Source organism: Lutra lutra, chromosome 6 (genome assembly GCF_902655055.1).
Source record: "Lutra lutra chromosome 6, mLutLut1.2, whole genome shotgun sequence".
Classification (NCBI taxonomy): domain Eukaryota; kingdom Metazoa; phylum Chordata; class Mammalia; order Carnivora; family Mustelidae; genus Lutra; species Lutra lutra.
The window spans coordinates 3,235,742-3,256,305 of record NC_062283.1 but is presented as its reverse complement, the minus strand read 5'-3'; the positions used below and the strand labels follow the sequence as shown (position 1 = coordinate 3,256,305).

General features: G+C 39.7%; 1 protein-coding gene across 2 annotated transcripts in view; it reads right to left on the bottom strand.

The window, feature by feature from the left end:
- Window positions 1-1,730: 1,730 nt before the first annotated feature.
- The window catches only part of SLC17A1 (solute carrier family 17 member 1), a 46,768-nt gene continuing 27,934 nt past the window's right edge, over window positions 1,731-20,564 (bottom strand). For both annotated transcript variants that reach the window (XM_047732670.1, XM_047732671.1), the window contains exons 11-13: window positions 14,234-14,324; window positions 8,810-8,858; window positions 1,731-2,021 (exon numbers count right to left, since the gene is read on the bottom strand). In XM_047732670.1, coding sequence (XP_047588626.1) covers window positions 1,927-2,021; window positions 8,810-8,858; window positions 14,234-14,324 — 235 coding nt within the window. In that variant the 3' untranslated portion in view covers window positions 1,731-1,926. The remainder of the gene's footprint in view (window positions 2,022-8,809; window positions 8,859-14,233; window positions 14,325-20,564) is intronic.

The following is a 20,564-nucleotide window of genomic DNA, read 5'->3' as shown; positions in this document are numbered from 1 at the left end:
GGTTTGGTACTGTCCAGATGGAGATGCCTAGGAGACTGAGATCTACCCAGGTGAAGATGACAGGAAGGAAAGTAGACACGTGGGAGATCTGGGCTTCACGTGTAAATCTAGGAAGCTTCTAGATACAGGCAGTGATTGAAATGCTTAGCACAGCAGAGGCTGTCCCGGGCAAAAGGATGGCGTAGGGAGGGAACGCCTGCCGAGAACCTACAGAAGCCCCAGCCTGGGGGATCATTAGCCTTTTTAAGAAAAAGGAAAAAAGAAGATACTAGAGAGAAGGAAAACCAAGAGAATAGGGTGCCCAGAGAGGGAAGAGAGACATGTGTTTCAAAAAGGAGTGGAGCAGGAAAGGAGCTTAAAGTGAGCATGGTTCAAACCTGGGGGAGAAACGAAATGGACTCTTGAAAAGAACACACATGAGCACGGTTCCTGAGAAGGCTGAGGGTTTGGGAGGAACCTGGGCCCGAAGCCCATTTGGATGAATGACTGGGGATGCGTGAGGGCTTCTCCTGTTCTCTCACAGCTGGCTCGAGACTGCGTCCTGCCTTCAGGGCACCTCCAACACCTGCCCTAGTTCCTCCCTCTCCCCCCTACCCTCCACCCCGGTTCATTTAGGACAGTTCCCTCCACCCCATCTGACTGCAGACTCTGGAATTGCGGGAACCATGACACATACTACTTTGTAATGTCTTAAACACAACAACAACCTTGTCTTGCACACAGTATCAATATATTTGTGTGTGTGTGTGTGTGTGTGTATTGAGTGTGTAGGTGTTCAATCACTGTGTGCCTCAGTGCATGGCCTGTGGTGGTGTGGAAGACCAGTTAGGGAAGAAATGGGTGGGAAGGTAAAGGACCCAATTCTTCTTTAATTTCCTTTGTTTTTCAGAACATAGAATTACCTAAACCTACCAAATCCCTTCCTTATCCCATCTGGTGTTGAGACTGAGAGACTGGGTCTCTCCATCCCACGTCTCCAACAATCACAGAGCAAACCCCAGGCCCTCAGCAGCAAGGATCATGGGGTTCGCCCATCAGGGCAGAGGCTCGTACTTGTTTCTTTTCTTTTTTTTTTTTTAATTTTTTAAAATTATTATTTATTTGACAGAGAGAGATCACAAGTAGGCGGAGAGGCAGGCAGAGAGAGAGAGAGAGAGGGAAGCAGGCTTCCCGCTGAGCAGAGAGCCCGATGTGGGACTCGATCCCAGGACCCCGAGATCATGACCCGAGCCGAAGGCAGAGGCTTAACCCACTGAGTCACCCAGGCGCCCCTCTTTTTTTTTTTTTTTTTAAGATTTTATTTATTTATTTGACAGAGATCACAAGTAGGCAGAGAGGCAGGCAGAGAGAGAGAGGGGAGGAAGCAGGCTCCCTGCGGAGCAGAGAGCCCGACTCGGGGATTGATCCCAGGACCCTGGGATCATGACCTGAGCCGAAGGCGAGGCTTTAACCCACTGAGCCACCCAGGTGCCCCAAAGTACTTGTTTCTGAACGACCCCTGTTGGCGTGTAATTCCGCTCCTTTCCTTCGGTGGACTCTTCTGTTTTTTCCTCATCTATCACTTGTCACCGCTTCTAGAAACAAGTTTGATTCCTCCCCAGGGCCTGATGAGTACAGTTTCCCCCAAATGGGGACTCAGACTTCCCACTGACCCACACATTGACAACACAGAGGGCTGAAAGCTGAAAAGTGGGGAAAAGGTCTTTCAGAAAATCTTAGAATAAAATTGGTTTTCTTGCACTTGTTTATTGGTTGACTCAGCAATCATTTATAAAGCAAAGAATGTGGAGTGGAAGACGAAAAAATCCACATTTAAAATTCAGACCTGCTAGGTGGTACAAACAATATATGGTACAAAAGAGATGCACACGGGCTGTGGGGTGGGACATCCTAGGAAGGTGCACGCCATCTTCTGCCTTGAGCGGCTTACTGCCCCTCAGTCCCAGCTCCGGGGCTGGTCCCTCTTCCCTTCAGTGAGGAGGTCAGTCCCAGGCTCTCCCAGGGTTCTGCTTTACACGAAGTTTTGTAGAGAAACAAAAAAGTGCACACAAATGTCACTGGTGAGTCCCGGCGGATAAAGGAAAGCTTTCAGAACAGTTCAAAGCACCAGTCTGGCCAAGTGTATTTTTCTCCAGCTATCTTCCTTGTCCTGATGACAGCTTATCCCAGGCACGTGCTACTCTGTTCTCCTCCTGACATAAAAATAAGTATGACTGGTGAACAATTCCAACATCGTGCTAAGTCCAGGCACACAGCATGAGACCATCCATCCCCTGCTCCCCGTCTCTGCGGTGTCCGCAAACATGGGGCAGCTTGGGCTTTGCAGCTGAAGCCGTCTGATACTGCTGCACTCTCTTAATATGAATACGTGTTATCTACAGCAACAATAAGGCACAGTCTGTGTACTTTGGCAAATGCCTATTTCATGAAACGAAGACTTCCATTTGTGCCCCCACACACTCTGGTCCTACTCAAATGCACCCCGCCCCGTCCTTTCAAAGAACAAATTGCCAGAGCCCACGCCAACTGGCAGACCAGACTGCAAACCAGCTTTACCTGGTTACAAAATCCAGAAAGGGCAAGTGCTCTACACACATCCTTCCTCTGCCTGACAGATGAGTCCAGGGCTGGCAAGCAGGCCGGGATGAGGAGTGTTGGAGGCCACGGGAGGTCAGGACTGTTGGGACAGGACAGCCTGGCATAACGTGCTGAAGCCTGACCAGGGGTGTGGACCATGTCTGCATTGGCTGACAGCCTGGCACAGGGTCTGGAGGTGACGCAGGTGAGGAAGGCCAACGTCCATGAGGTGACCCGTGGGCCAACCCCCTTCCTGCTTTCTGTAATTCTTCACCGGTCTAACTCTCCTAAGCCCCTACTTCTCCCCTCTCCTTATTCCCTTGTCCTCCCTTTAAAATGCCCCTCACCTCTGTACGAATAAAAATTTGAGTTTGGATCTCTCTAGACTCATTTGCTTTTTGTAACAGTATATGACTGATTAAAATCTGTCCTTACCACTTTAAATAGTGTCTAGCTTTGTTCATCTTGGATATTAGGGTAGAATGTCAGCACCTAAGAGAGATGAAGAGGGTTTCCATGGTCCAGGAGGGGTGCCCCAGGGTAATGGTGTCAGGGCATGGGAAAGAAAGCAGGGAAGAATATACAATGGGGAGAAGACCATCACTTCAATAAATGGTGCTGGGAAAACTGGACAGCTACATGCAGAACAATGAAACCGGACCACTTTCCTATCCCATATACAAAATACATTCAAAATAGATTAAAGACTTAAATGTAAGATCTAAAACCATAGAATTCTTAGAAAAAGTTCTCTGTCATCGGTCTTAGCAACATATATACATTTTTAAATCTGTCTCTTCAGGCAAGGGAAACAAAAGCAAAAATAAACAAATAGGGGAAATATCATACTAAAAAGCTTTTACACAGTGAAGAAAACTACCAAAAAACAAAAGAGGCAACCTACTGAGTAGAAGATATTCACAAATGACGTATCTGATAAGAAGTAAACACCCAAAATACATGAAGAACTCATACAATGCAATATGGTTTTTAAAAAAACTAGCAATCCAATTAAAAAACAGGCAGAGGACCTGAACAGACATTTCTCTAAAGACATCCAGATGGTCAGGAGACACATGAAAAGATGTTCAACATCACTGCTCATTAGGGAAATGCAAAACAAAACTACAACGAGGTATTACCACATAACTGTCAGAATGGCTATAATCAAAAAGATAAGAGACAACAGATACTGAAAAGAATGTGGATGGGAAAAAAGCCTCATGCATTGTCGGTGGAAATGCAAACTGGCGCAGTCTCTACGAAAACAGTACAGCTACGAAAACAGTACAGCGGTCCCCCAAAAAATTAAAACAGAACTCTCATAGGGGCGCCTGGGTGACTCAGTTAGTTGGGCATCTGACTCTTAATCTCAGCTCAGGTCTTGATCTCTGAGTCATGAGTTCAGGCCCCATGCTGGGGTCCATGCTAAACAAATAAAACAAAATAAATAAACAAACAAGCAAACAAAAAATAGAACTATCACAGACTCCAGCAATTCTATTTTGAGGTATTTACCTGAAGAAAATGAAAACACCAATTCAAAAAGACACATGCATCCTTATGATTTGTAGCATTATTTACAACAGCCAAGATATGGAGGCAGCCCAAATGTCCATTGGTAAACAAATGGATAAAGAAGATATGGCATATTTATACAACAGGATATTAATCAGCTATAAAAAAGAATGAAATTTTGTCATTTGTAACAATGGGGACGGAGCTAGACACTAAATGAAATTAAGTCAGGCTAAAAAAGACAAACACCAAATGATTTCACATATTTGTGGAATCGGAAAAACAAAACAAGCCAACCAACAACACAAAACAGAACCAGATTCAGAGATACGGAGAACAAGTGATGGTTGCCAGAGGGAAGGAGGGTGGAGGGATGGACGAAACAGGTAAATGGGATTCAGAGGGATGATCTTCCAGTTATAAAATAAATAAGACAGAGGGATATAATGTACTGTATAGGGAATATAAGAATAATACTGTAACAATTTTGTATGGAGACAGATCGCAACTATGCCGTGACCATTTTGTAATGTAAATATATATCAAGTCACTACATTTTTTTGAATTATACGTTTTATACCTAAAATACAACATCGTATGTCAATTATTCTTCATAAAAAATTATATAGATAAAAATAAACAACTGACTTCTTAGAGTAAAACTAGAAGGGGCACGTGGGTGGCTCAGTCAGTTAAGCATCTGCCTTCGGCTCAAGTCATGATCTCATGGACCTGGGATCGAGCCCCACGTTGGGCTCCCTACTCAGTGTGGAGCCTGCTTCTCCTGCTCCCTCTGCCCCTCCTCCTCCTCATGCTCACTCTCTCTCTCAAATAAATAAATAAAATATTGAAAAAAGAATAAAACTAGAGTATATCATTTAAAGGCATAAGAATAAAGGAATACTAACATTAACCCATTATTTAAATTTGTTCTGGAAATTCTTTATATAATTTTTTTTTATTTTTTATAAACATATATTTTTATCCCCAGGGGTACAGGTCTGCAAATCGCCAGGTTTACACACTTCACAGCACTCACCATAGCACATACCCTCCCCAATATCCATAACCCCACCCCCCTCTCCCAACCCCCTCCCCCATCAACCCTCAGTTTGTTTTGTGAGATTAAGAGTCACTTATGGTTTGTCTCCCTCCCAATCCCATCTTGTTTCATTTACTCTTCTCCTACCCCCTCAACCCCCCATGTTGCATCTCCTCTCCCTCATATCAGGGAGATCATATGAGCAAAAGAGGCACTGTTCTGGAAATTCTAAGGGCCATGAGTCCAGAAGGGGGGAAAATATAAAATATCAAAAGGGAGGAAAGAAAATTATTATTATTATTTGCAAAAAATGACGTTATTATCTACCTAGAAACTAGAGAATTAACACCCAAACCATCCGAAGGAGATAGCATAGCTACAGGTTAAAATTTTCAGTTAAAAAATAAATATATTCAAACAATACCTTCCCTACATCCCAGCCCAAATATGTAAGAAATTACAATAAATAAAAAACACATTCAGGAAATATAAATTTTGTTAAGAAATGTATACTAAGTACAGGTAGCAAAGTGCAGCACTGGACTCAAAAACTGAACCCATATTCATCATGGCGGGGGGTCTCGCTATGTACTCTTAAGGGAGAATGTGCTGGTACAGGGAACTTAGTTTCTCCCAAACAGATTTAGTGCAGTCTAATGCAATTAAATTGCAATTTGGTGCCATTTAAATACTGCAGTTCAATCTTTATTAAAATGGCCCAATGATTATAAACTTTCCCAGGAGAATAAACAGCTGATATTACACAATATCATCTTCAAAAATACAAATGAAAAATGTTTGATTGGTCTGGTATTTACACATATTAAAAATTAGACCCATCAATATATTGCACAACAGGTCCCAGTACCAACAGATCTTAAACTATATATTAAGCCCAGAAACACATATAAATACATAGAAGTTTATTTTACCAAAAGTTGGTATTTTAAGTCAGAGGAATAAATGTGAAGTATTTTTTAAAAAAATGATGTGGTTAAAACTCACTGGCTTGGGAAACAAATCCAAATCCCTACTTCAGCTGTCCACTAAACATCTGTAGATGAAGTAAAGACGGTAAAGAAACCATGAATCCCCAGGAATTCTTCTTTCCCTCCTTTCCCCTCTGTGTGAGCTCGGACTCCTGTATGGTGGCAAGGCCGGGGGGCTGCCCTAACTGGCTGACACAGCGATTTCCAAAGCTTGTGGGAGTAATACAGAGAACTCTGCAATCACCCTTTGTACACCTGAAACTAATACAACCTCGATGCCCCCTCTACTGGAATAATAAAAAAAAAAAAGTCAAAGTAAAAAGCTTGCAGGAGCTTAAACTCTGCCAACAGTCCTCGGTATCCTGCTGGGCGACACGCCAGGTGGCTGACAGTGTCAGAGGGAGAAGCCACAGGACCGAGTTCACCCATGGGTGCCCTGGCGAGGGGAGCCTTTTCTGTCCCTCCAGTGGCTTCACTTTGTCCCCAGTTTCAGAGACAGCTGCAGAACTGTACCTCTTACTTCTGTTTACAGACCCCAATACATTCACCGCAATCTACTGGTCCAATAAAATCCGTGCATATTGACAACACATAACATGAGAAACTTTAGAAGATTCCAGGCGCACAGAACTCTGCCTTTTCATGGGCAAACTCTCTAGCCCCGTTTTTTGTTACGTAGACTACAGGACAAGGCTCACCCGGCAGTACCCACAGTATCTAAAGTCCTGTGCTGTCTTCCGGTGCGCATTCCCCAACCCCCTCAAAAGGCAACTTCAACAGAGGAAACAAGGAAAACCAGGGAACCACCTCACGCCAGAACCTACAAGGGCTATTTGCTAATTTCGAGACAAGGACCCAAAGAGAAGGTGACAGTCAACTCACAGCTGCCTGCCGGACTCCTGAGCTCGGCTCCCTCCTGGGGTGTTAGCTGGAGAGGGACTCGGGTCCGAGCGAGGGCTGCGGGGCTTAGTCAGTGCGCAAGGGACACCACCCCAACGCCTGCCATTCAGCGGCCCAGGCCCTTTGGCCGCATGCGCTCCGGGCTGGAGGGGGAGACGCGTGACTAAGACTCCGCCCTTTCCGGTTTGCCCCGCAGCTTCTCCAATCAAGATGCGCAGCTGAGATAGAGCAACCGGAACAACGTGTCCTCCTGGGCCCGGGACACACCGCCACACCGCCGATGCTGCAAACTGTTAAACACGCAGGTTGTCGAAGAAACTTTCCTTTCTCCTCTCAGTGTACCCAGACTCAGAGTGGGAGACCAAGGGAGACGCCTCCCGAGCGACCCCGCTCCCTGAAAGGCCACCAAGGTAAGCAAGAGACAGGAAATTGCCCCCGGGGGCTATGTGGGGAATTACAAAGTGAGGCCGACTCGGTCCCAGCGGGAGAGAAGTTACTAGAACAGTCCGGTGTGTTCACCAGTGCCTGCTGATGAAAAATGGAGGCATTTTCAAAGACTTCACCAGAGCCTAGAAACACAACCAGCATTTCAAATATACCACAGACCCGAGTTACTAGCGGCTGGCGGGGGGGCGGGGCAGGCGTGGGAGGACCACAGAGATACAGAGGACACTGCTTGAAGGGTACAGAAAATCAAATGACAGAAAATGCTGTCTGTAAGGGTAACAAAAGTTTAAGCTGTTGGCTTAAACCCTGCAAAAGAGGCAGCTCTCAGAGTGGGTGAAATATTTGTAAGAAACATGTATTAAGTGAAATGACTCAGAAAGGTAGAATTTAGAGGTAAACTTCTGTGCCAGAGAATCTGGAACCAGCACACACACAAAGAATTTGAGAACATTTCCTGACGTGAAGGCAGGTGCTTAACCATCTGAGCCACGCACGCGTCCCCCTGTCCCGAGGATTTAGTTCATGTCCTCCTGCATTCTGTGGTGTCTTTCTTACAAAACAGTAGCTGTCTTTACAGGCTTGATTGTACCCAGTTGGTGTTCACAGAAAGACCTTGGTGGTGGCGTGTTCTTTCATCAGGATGTACACAATATGTCTGAATCTCTCTCTGTGATGTTAACAGCTGTTGATTCGCAAATCCTGGATCCCTTCATTCCCTGGAGTTTGCAAACTGAGGATATTCTCCCAAGACCAATTCTTATTTCTGTATTAGCTGAGATAATCCTACAAAGAGACATATCTACTCTTTATTTACCACAGACAGAGTTTCAGGAAGGAAGGCACAATACTGGATTCTCTTTCGACCTTTAATGGACCCTTTGTTTCCGTTATTCCGTTATTCATTCCTGTCATATCCATGGGTAGATTCTCAGACCTCATGCAGTTTGCTCCCTTGGTAGTGTTTGCCAGGGGTGCTCAGGCGCACCTTTTTCACTTCTTTTCTGAGCCAGCACATTTCTTCAAACGTTCTTCCTGCTCCATCAAGCGTCCTTCCCATCCCCTCAAAAGCGTCCCCTTGTCCTCCTCACCCTTAATGTTAGAGACGCCCTGACTCCCAAATTTCTATGTCCTGGACCCACTCTCTCCCCAGAATCCCAGAGCGGCACCTCCTCGGGGCTGAATGTCCATCAGGACACCAGAGAGTTTTAGACTTGACCTGGTCCCCTTCTTCCCCCCAGTCTGAACTTTTCCCCACCTTAGCACCCTGTCACCCTCAGCCCCACCCTATCCTTCACCCGCAGTTTCAAAATCTGACCTCAAGCTGATCACTGCTTACCTTCAGAGGCGTGTGTGTTCTTGTCTATCTTTAGCCCAGTCCTGAATTTCTGCTTTTCCAAATACGAGACAAAAAAGTAGGCATATCACGTTAATGACTGCCATCAGGAAGAAAATTTTAAACCAGGCAGATTCTGGATCCTGAGGGATTATAGTGCAAAGTGATTATAAATTAATGTGCTTGAGGTATGTTATAACAATTCTAGTATAATATTAAAAATAGTATAGGTTCAACACAGGTCACTTAATAGACATGGAAAAACATACTCATAAGGAGCAAAAAAATTGATAATTTCACTCTACAAAGATAACTATCATTTATCTATTTTTTAAAAAGATGTATTTGAGAGAGAGAGAGAGGGAACACATGGGTGGGGGAGGAGCAGAGAGAGAGGGACAAGCCAGCTCCTCACTGAGCTCAGAGCCAGACATGGGGCTCTGATTCCAGGACCCTGACATCGTGACCTGAGCTGAAATCAAGAATCAGATGCCTAGCCAACCAAGCCACCCAGGTACCCTCTGTCCTTGTACTTTTTGATTTATGTCTATGTACATATAATTTTTTGTTTATAAAAATAACATTATAATGTACATAGTGCTGAAGCCAGAAATGCATTGGTTTTTTATTTAGAAATATAAATATGTTTGCATATCAAGAAATACTTGGCTATATCATAACCTTTATGACTGATTAGTAATCCAGAGTTTAGATTTATAAAATTTGTAAAACATCACTTATTTCTTAATATTTAAATTGTTTTTCACTTTTTGCAGCTATAAATCTGAATATCTTGGTAGTTAATACCCATCAATGCTTTTGAATAAAATTTATCAAATACCTTTTCCTTATATATAACATTTTCTCTTTAAGCCTCCAGTATGATTAGTTTCATTAATAGATTTTGTAAGATTGAGTCACTTTTACTTTCCTAAACAATGCCTTAGTTAATCATGGTGTCATAGGCTGGTAGAGTCTATACACTGGTGATTTATTTCATTTTGCATCTATATTCAAAGATGACACTGAATTTTAATTGTGTTTGAGATTTGTTTACCATTTTGCTTTTTACCTTTTTTATCAGCTCAGATTAAATTTTATGTAGTTAAATGTATAATGCATCGTGATTGGGTTTAGGTGTCTGGTACCAAGCTTTTGAAGGATGCCCAACCCAAAGTTTATCTAATTACTAAGTCTTGTTTTACTTTATTATCTTCTTTGTTTCCTTTCTTCACTTACATTTTTTACCATCTAGAATTAATTTGGGGGTCAGAGTATAATTGTATTTTTGTATTTTTATATAAATAAGATATAATTGTATTTTTCTACAAGTGGGTTTCCCACTATGTTTTTTAAAAAAATAAATCCATCTCCTCTGGTTTGAAATGAAGCTTTATTATACAGAATGTATTTTTTTGGAACTTGATCAAATCATCATCAGTTTTATTTAAAATATAATTAAGAGTAGAGGTGCCTGGGTGGCTCAGTCAAACTTAGTCTGACTCTTGATTTCTGCTCAGGTCATGATCTCAGGGTTGTGAGATCAAGCCCCACAAATGGCTCCATGCTGGGTGTGGAGCCTGCTTAAGATTCTCTCTCTCTCTCTCCCTCTGCCCCTCTCCACTCCTACTTGCTCTCTCTTTCAAAAAGAAAATTAAAATTGGAAAAATAAAATGTAATTAAGAGTAGACTTTGAAAAAGTAAAATAATATGTTTCCTTCAGCTAAGACATTAAATGTATTTAATTATAGCGATTTCTCTTATTAAAACATGTGAAGCTTGATAGGTCATTGGCAAACAGAAAGTGAAGAAAAGGACCAAGATGTACCCAGAAATTTAATGATAAATAATAAAGTTTTCAATAGTTTTAAGTTAATAGAATTCATTGTAAATATATATTTGGACCTGAACTCCAGCATAAAAACTTGATATGCCTCCCTCTTCATATAGTTTTACTGTGTTGCTTTAAAAGGTGTGCAGTTTTCTTCATATGGAGTTTCCACAATTTTCAGTGTTTTTCCCCCATAGGTATTTTGTAATATTGGTTGATACTGTGGTTTAGATATTTATATGATCTAATATCTAACTTTGATTCCCCTACCCACCCCCGAGAGTCTGTTCTCTGTACATAATGTAATTTTGTTCTTCTGCATTTACATTGTATATACCTGTAACTTACTTTTCTTGACCAATTGTGTTAGATAGACAACACTTAAAAGGGTATGCAAATAATGATATTAATTTCTGTTACGGGTTGAATACATGAGCGTCTGGCTTGCAGCCATGATCTGATTTGGTAAGCCCCTAAGCCCCATGAGGTTTCTGTGTCATTTTTGCCATTTATAGCTGGAGACACCAGGACTTAGAGAAATGTTTCTGGGGTCTCATACCTCATAAGTAGTGGAGTTGAGATTTGAATACACACCAAATATATTTTTAGGAATATGAATATATTTGTATATTCATATATATGTTCATTTATACATAAATGAATATATATATCCAGTTTTCCCAGATTTTTAGCATAGAGTTTTTCTTAATGTTCTTAGCTTTTAATCTACGTGTCCAAAAAAAATGAGCCTCCCAGGTACCTCTCCTCTGCCTTAGCCACTGGGAGTGCTTAGAAGACGGGCTCTCCCCAGTTAGCCCGTAGCCCGTCGGCTGACTGGAGATGGATCTACCAGCTGAGAAAGAAAGACCTCCATAGTTTGGGCTGCTGGGGTTTGGGGCTGTGAGCAGTGCTGCTGTGTCTGTCTAATTCATCCAGTGAATTCCTAATTTTGTTTTTCCAGTTTTCCATTTTTAAACTTCAGTTTTAGTCCTTTTTTCCTCACATATTCTATGTGACTTCCTGTAGTCGGAGCCTCCTACAGAAACTTCCAAGCTTCACTTATCCTTCCCTGTGCAGTGTACGTGAGCTGGTGGTACCAGTTGTCTTTGGGGTCCCCGTTCTCCTGCCACTGTTGTTTGCTCTTTGTTCTGCCAGTTTTCCCCGCTTTTGCTGTGTCTCTTTCACGTGCCTGGTTATCTTTTGTTGTGTGCAGGAGATTGCACTTAAAAAAACTATTTCTAGGGACAGTCGGGTTGGTGATGCCTTTGCCCGAAAGTGCTGTTTTTGATGGCTTCCTCAGACTCCTCTGGGACACTGGTAAGTCTGAAGCCCTTTAAAGTCAGGTTGGCTATGTTCCGGTCTGCCCAAATGACTCAGAGCAGGCCGTGTGAGGACTGGTGTATTTCTCTTTACCTTTACTCCTTCCATGCAGCTCTTGGAAGGTCTCAGGCTAAAACAAGAGTTAATATATCAGGGTCCTTGTGCTTGGCAGGTCCTCAAAAGCTGCAGGTCCAAAAAATCTGCTTTCCTCAGCCCAGTGGAAAATACCTCGTAGTCTTTTGCCTAATTCTTTTAGTTCCTGGCTTCTCCTACATCTTGCCTGTTAAAGTTTTTCGTCTCTCTGGTTCTCTGAAGCTTCGCAGAAGACTCTCAACATTTTTCCAACCTTATAAATTGCTTTTACTAAGAGAATTGGCCCAAATTACTTACTCTCATCAGTGGAATCAGAAACTTCACTAATTCTCTTTTTAGCTGTATTTCATATGAAATTTATTTCGATTTTTCTATTTTTAATTGCCAGAGGTTAGATTTAGTTCTTTGTCAGAACTTATGCCTTTTACTTATATTTTCAATCCTCTTTTTGGCTTTAAACATTTGCATAGATTTCCAATAACTCTGAGGATCTGATGCTAAGGTTCTTTTATTCTTCTCTCACATGACACCTTATTTCTTCACGTGTTTGTTGATATTTGATGGACTGTAAAATCATTCTCACTAAACCTTAATGCTTGAGAAAACCCTAGAGCATGAATTTAGGGTGAGTTTCTCCAGAAAAATCTTACTTGCTTCTACTAGACCTCTGCGAACTATTCAAAATTCAATGCTGGGCTTACAGCATTGGAAATAGAGTTTGAATTTGGGCCTCAAACCTTTGTGAAAATTGGTTCATTGTTCCAGATGTCCAGAAGAGTCTTTATTCGGTTTTTCCTCTCCCTTTGAAGCTGAGGCTGAGACAGACAAATTTCCTTATTGGGCAGAGATAATTTTGGACCATCTGGAGGTATACTTCCTCCCACCTTGTGGAAGTCAGCAGAGAAGTTAGCTCATCTCACAACTTTTGGAAGTTCATTCAGCACATCCAAGTGAATTAAATGGAAGAACAAGCTGAGTGGGTCCTATGCTGAGGAGGAGAAATCAGCCTGGTCTCTTGGAACCCTGCTTTTCTGCTGAGACCACTTCTCTGACCAGGGGGATTCCATGGTTATAGTGACTTTCCTGCCTTTCCGAGACCATGAGTACATAGAACATGATGGTGGCAGGTGCCCTTCTTTAGGAAATTTGGCTGTGGTGAATGCAAACCATCTCTCCTTGGCCCAAGTCATGGGATAAGGAGCATGTGGAAGAATTGTGTAGATATTGCTACTTCTCAGCTCATAGCTTTTCCTCCAAATAAACCAAGTTTGCCTGTAAGCTACATGGTACTATGAAGTGACGGTATAGTCCTTTGTGATTACAGATTTTTGCCAGCATTTCCAATCTGACTGTTTTGTGTTTTTGTCTTATGAGTGGTTTGGGGATATTATCTCTTATTCTTGGTTTGTTCATCACAGCTGAAGCGACAGATCGCCCAGCAAGGGTCATTGCACCCGGAAGAGCACAGGGTTTCATCGGGCTTTGACCTCTCTGGGATCAAGCTCTTCCTTCATTTTTCATCTCTGAAATATTCTTTTACATCTTTTTCAAGATCAGGTATGCACTGAAAATTATTGTTTCAATTTGTTAGGGCATTTTAATATCCTTAAGAGGAGGATTTCAGGTAATCTTGTCCAGGACACTTGTTGAAACACAAGTTGGCTTTTATTTATTTATTTATTTATTTTGCCTTTGCTTACGTTTTATTTATTTTTTTAAATTTTATTTTATTTTTTCAATGTTCCAAGATTCATTGTTTATGCACCATACCCAGTGCTCCTTTAGAGAAGGTTTTCTTTTGATCTCTAATTCTATTTGCTCCTGATTTTTCATTCCTTTTCTAACAAAACTGTATCTTGTTACTTATGTTACCATTCACCTAGCCAAATTCCTGTTTGGATCAAGCCACACGCTCATTATTAAAAATCACAGAGGTTCATTTCTGTTCCCAAGACCAATGACTAAAATGTTCCCAGCACAACTACTTGATATCCAATGAGAAAGAAATTACATTATCTATAGATTTGCAGGGATGCCTGATCTGACTAAGGTTAATGTGAGCGAATATCTCATTACTCATCTCCTGCTGATGTCACATCTACAATTGTTTGTGTATATATTGCTTTCTTTCTCTGTATAAGTAATATTAGAAAAGCAACCACCCATGCCTGGAGCTTTCTTACCTGATTAAGGATCACACCACACAGAGTAGAAGAAGTTAGTCCTCCTATCATCCCAATTAAAGTTGTAACTCCTTTAAGAAATCCATAATAACTATGCAAAAAAGAACGACAGGACACAGATATAAAGTCAGACACATGCTGCAGGGAAAGCCAACCTAACAAAATGAGGTTTAAGAGCGGTAACTGTTGATTTCCTGTATTTTGCATCCCTTCTCAAATTCCATTAAAATGTCGAAAAATGATGTGTATGAAGGTAACTTTCCGGTTTCAGTACAAAGTTGGAAAGGTTGGCTTTAACAGTAAAAACGATTCAGAAATTAAGAGAGTGAGAGCCTAGTGGAGTGAAAGCCAGCACAATTAGGAAATCTGTGAATCTAGTTGAGAAAATCAAGGTAATGTTTACTGGTGATAGAAACTGGTTTAGAGTCAATACAGAAGTGAAGGACTCTGTTCACCCGTTCTCTTCCCACAGTCCCAGAGCTACTGGTCACAGTGATTGCTCCCAGTACATGGATGAGGAAGCCGGAAGCTTAGCGTCCAAGCAACTGTCCGTGGCCAGTCCTGGGTACCCAAACCCAGCTCAGCAGAAAGCGGGGAAAACCATGGAGAATGATCAATAGAGTAAGGGCCAAACCCATCAGCCATAGAAAACAAGGAGGTGCCTTTTGGAGAGCAGAATCTCTGTCTGACCAAGAGATTAGTTCTCTCCAGGCGCGCGGGGTGGGGTGGGGAGTCTTTGCCTTTCCTGTTCAACAGATTTCACCATTAAAGGTTCTGTTTCCTTTTCTTCCAAGAGTGAGGGTTTTTTGTTTTGTTTTGTTCTGTTCATTTCATTTCCCTAGGTCTATTTTATTCCTATTCTGCCTTTACCTATTAAGTAGGGGAGGTGGTAGTTTGTCTATTAGTTTCTCTGTCCCTTAATCAGAAAGGCATCACATACGGACTGAGAATCCCTGCATGTTGAGCTGTATGAGGTCACTGGGTGGAAATTTGATCCGATTTTTTAGGGGGAGCTGGAGAGTGTGTTCTAATGTATAAAGAAGAACATTTATGGTTATTAGCAACAACAGATGTAGATTGGTACCGAAACCACCAGTTGTCCCCAGAATTTATAGTTCCCCTTTTCATTTTAGCAATAGGACCGCTAGGGTTTTTGTCGGAATTGGGCTATATATGCCTTTTGTGAGCCTCTGTCACATTTGCTTTCATGAATCCCTCTCCCCATAAAAATACTAAAAGTTATATTTATGACTGTGTATATGTGTGTTGATGGACATTTCAATTTCATCTAAATTGTCAGACTTACTCGCAGGAAGTTGCTCATAATATTCTGTTATTTCTTTTTCATACTCTAAACTTACCATAATACACTCTCTGTCATTACTGATACTGATAATTTTTCTCTATTTTTCTTTTCTTTCTCTTTCTTTCTTTCTTTTTTTTTTTTTTAAGATTTTATTTATTTGACAGAGATCACAAGCAGGCAGAGAGGCAGGCAAAGAGAGGGGGGAAGGGAGGCTCTCTGCCCAGCAGAGAGCCCGATGCGGGGCTTGATCCCAGGACCCTGGGATCATGACCTGAGCCGAAGGCAGAGGCTTTAACCCACTGAGCCACCCAGTTGCCCCTATTTTTCTTAATCAGTTTTCATTATTTCATAACTTTTATTAATTTCCAAAGAACCAACTTTTGACATTGATGGTTTTATGTATAATTTTTTGTCCTGATCTTCATAATTTGGCGGGAGGGTTAATTTGCTGTTTTTCTAGCTACTTGAGATAAGAAACATGATTATTGATTTTAAGACTTAACTGTTTCTCAATACATATGTTTAAAGCTATGCATTTTTCTCTGGGCATGATTTTAAAAGCATTCCATATGCTTTGAAATGTCCTCCTTCATCATGATTTAGTCAAAGTATTTTCTAATTCCAATTGTGATTCCTTTGACTGAAGTATTAGTCTCAAAACAATGGGGGTTATGTATCTTTTGCTTTTTTTTTTTTTTTTTAAAGAATCATTTTTTTTTTTTTAAGATTTTATTTATTTATTTGACAGAGAGAGATCACAAGTAGATGGAGAGGCAGGCAGAGAGAGAGAGAGGGAAGCAGGATCTCTGCCGAGCAGAGAACCCGATGCGGGACTCGATCCCAGGACCCTGAGATCATGACCTGAGCCGAAGGCAGCGGCTTAATCCACTGAGCCACCCAGGCGCCCGTATCTTTTGCTTTTGATGGCAATCTTAATTCACTGTGATCAAAGAATATATTCTGAATAATTTCAAGCATTTTAAATCCATTGCAGCTTGCTCTGTGACCCAGCATATCACCAATTTCAATAACTGTCCCATAAGCAAGTGAAAATAACTTAAATCCTCTCCTTGTTGAGGAAAGTGTGGTCTTCCACACATATCAATCAGGTCAACTCTGTTCATTTTTGTTGCTGTTCTAGTCATCCATATCCTTACTGATTTTATCTACCTCTTTTTGTCCAAGCTTTTGAAAGAGGTTTTAAAAAGTTCTTCCTACATTGTAAATTTGTCTAGTTCTTTGAGTTCTGTCAATTCATAGTGAACATAAATTAAAGCTGTGTTACTGGATTCAAACAGATATAATTCTGATATTTTTCTCTCCACCATTATGAATTAACACCCTTTATTTCTAGTAGTATTTTTTTTTTTTTTTTTTTTTTTTTTTAGATACTAACATAGTTATTTCAGGTTTCTCTTGGTTAATATCTGCTTGGAATACTTCTTTGTATTTCATTGCATGCTTGCTATATCCTCGTGTTTAATGTGTGTCTTTTATTTGCAGCATAGAGCAGAATTTCCTTTATTTTTGACTTTGACAATCTTGATACTTAGAGTATTTCATCTGTATTAAGTTAATATTACTGATATACTTGTGATTATCTGTTCACTACTTTCTTTTTGAACTTTTTCATATGCCATTTTTTCTTCTAGATTCATCCATTTTATTTTTCCTTCTATGGTTTCCTTCTATTACTTCAACTGTTCTTTTCAAGCATTGACAATGTTATAACATGTACTTTTTACTTAAGTTTATTATGAATTCTACTTTTAGTATTTTCTCTATTTCAGAGCTTAGAACATTTTTAAGATTTTAATATTTTAACATTTCTGTTTATCTCCCTTCTGCTCTTTGCATTATTTCATCCTGTATTTTAGTTCCTTAATGCAATTTGTTTAGATATGCATTTCAACTCACAAGTTACTCTCTGTTGTTTTTACAGATCAATAGTCTCTGTAATTACACACATACTCACCCTCCCTGATTGCTACTCAGTCCTTCTATCATATTCAGATTTCAGTAGGGATTTCTTTTTACCCAAACATTTTCTTTTAGTATCTCTTTTAGTGAAGATCCACTAGTGACAGTTTCTCTGTCGGAAAACATTTTTATTTTGCTTTGATTTCGAAGTATATTTTCACTAGGCATAAAATTCTAGGTTGACATTTTTTAGCATGTTGTAGAGTTCGTATCATATCTTATGGTTTTCTTGGTTTCTGTTGAAAAGTTAGATGTCAGGCTTATTATTGCTACTTGAAAGTGACATGCCTTTTGGCCCTAGTTCCTTTTAAGACTTTTTTCTTTGTCTTTGGTTTTTAGCATTCCTACTATATATACATATGTGTGTGTATGTGTATATATATATTATATATTGTATATGTTATTATATATTAATATATTATATGTTATGTATTTTGTATTATATGTATTTATATATTATATATTATAATTTACATTTCATCATGTTTTTAAAAATTTACAGAGCTTTGCATATGTGTGGCTTACTGTCTCATTACTTTTGGATTATTTGGGGCGGTTTTCTCTTAAAATATTGCTTATGTTACATTTTATCTTTCTTTTCCTTGTGAGACTCAAGTACAAATTTGTTAGCCTTTTTACTTCATTCCACACATCTGTTATGCTCTTTTGTTTTTTTTCCTGTGTATTTCAATTTAGATGTTTCTTTATGATATGTCTATTTGCCAATCCCATCTTCTCTTGTGGCTAATTTGTCATTAAACCTATTTATTAAGATCTCAGTTTCAGATATTTTATTTTTTCAGTTCTAGAACTTCCATTTGATTGTTTTTATAGATTCTAATACTGGTCAAGTTCTTTATCTTTTCTTCTCATTTCTTCAGTTTTTCCCCTGGTTTCCTGGATATATTAATCATAGATATTTCAAAGTTTTTCTTCCTGATAACTTTAATATCTGTTTCAGTTGTAGGACTATTTCTAATGCATTCTGTAGTTATTGACCACATGGCCCTATCCCTTGTCATGCCTAGTAATTTTTATTAAATGCAGGACATTTTTAATAAGATGTATAGGGACTTCAAGAATGTGTTATGCTTTGTAAGAGAAGATTTACTCTTTTCTCTAATAAATAGACCTAGAGGGGAGGGAATGGATCACTTTAATCTAATTAGTGAATGAACTGAGATGAGGTTAGGCTTCAGTATTGATAAGACTCAAAACCTGTAGTTACCCTTCCCCCCAGTTGCTTAGGTATTGCCTTCCATGTTGTTAAATGGAGAGCTCAGTACATCCAACCGGTTCCCTCCAGGGGTTGGTAGTTCTTGTCTCCTTGGTATAGACAGTATAGGAAATTCTGCCATACTTCTCATGGTCTTGGCTTAGTTTGGTTTTGTGGGTTTTGTTTGTTTGTTTGTTTGGCCACTTGCCCCATTGAACTTCAGAATTCAATAACTGTCTCAAAGAAATTGACTTTTATGTTTAAGCTCCCTTAATTTTAACATTATCACTCCAGCCCTATGCAACCCAAATGCTTCACTAATTTCTCCATCCAGAGCAGCAGGCTTCTCTGGGCCAACCCTGGATTACCAGCCTTTTGTCAAATGACTCCAGGGAAAAGAGGTGAGAATGGTCAGCTCACCTTAGAGGTGCTATCCTCTTGTTTCTTTGGTCTTATAGGCCTTGGATGTTATCTGATGACTTTTAGTGAAAAGTTTGGCTATTTTATTTTATTTTTTAAATTTTTAAAGTAATCTTTATAACCAGTGTGGGGCTAAAACCTTGATCTTGAACAATCTTGAGATCAAGAGTCACACACTACATTGAGGGAGCCAGCCAGGCACCCCTACTTTGGCATTTTATTTGGTCTTTTCAGATTTTTCCCAGCTGGAATGTCAGTCATCCACAGCTGCCCAATCCTATGTGGAAGTTGAACAGTTTTCTCAAATTTTGCTTTAGAGTTGTAAAATGTTAGGTGCATAGAAATTTAGAATATTATATCTTCTAGTAAATTAAAGTGATTCTTAAAAAATTCTTTCTCTCTAGTAATGCATCTTGCCTTAAAGTCTAGATTGACTATTTTCCTTTATTTTGTTTATAATCTGCTACATTTTGTTTTTGCTTTTATTTCCATTCAGATTAACTCAAAATTTGGAAGATATAGTCCTTTTATATTTTTTTTCTGATACATTTGACTTAAAATGAACCTCATTTGGCTTTTTCCACCTATTTTATGCTCCTTTTTAAACAGTGTTCTTGATTTCTTTTTCTTTGTTTTTTTTTTATAGTATCAGTTCCTTTGCACTTTTACTAACCTTCAGTAGTTACCCTAGAGATTAATACAGGTATTCTTGATATATATTAGTTTAACATAACTTAATATTTTTATAAATTCCCATTAATGAAAGCACCTTAGGACACATATTTATATCATCTCATCTTTTGTGCTTTTTACTGTCATTTTAATTTATATATATTTTGTATCCTATGAGGTGTTGTTTTCCTTTTATGAATTCAGTAATTACTAGATTTACTCTATTTTTTTCCCTCTCCATCTATCTTTATTTGTTCCTAAATTTCTATGCTTTATCTGTGATTATTTTGCCTCTGTCCAAAAAATTCCCATTTAACAAGTTTTCATTGGAGGTCTTTGCTGATGAATTCCCACAATTTGCCTGAAAATATTTTTATATTACCTTAATTCTTGAAGGAACTTTTCGCTGGATATAGACCTCTAATTAATGGTGATTTTCTTTTTTTCATATTAGAGATTGGCTTCTAGCTTTCATTTTTTTTCTCTTGAGAGGGCAACTCCCAGTCTTATTATTTCTTCTTTGAAAGCAATGTGCCTTTTGCATATGGCTATGTTTAAGAGATCTCTCTTTCTACCTCCCTGCCTTTCTAGTTTTAGCAATTTTACTACTACTACTACTATGAAATTTTACTTTCATTCTGTAGTTAGAGAAATAAACAGAATCCTCAGTGTCAAGAAGCCTGAGTGCCTTGACAATTCCTCTGAAAACCATTACTCATCCATAGGGTAGAGCAGTT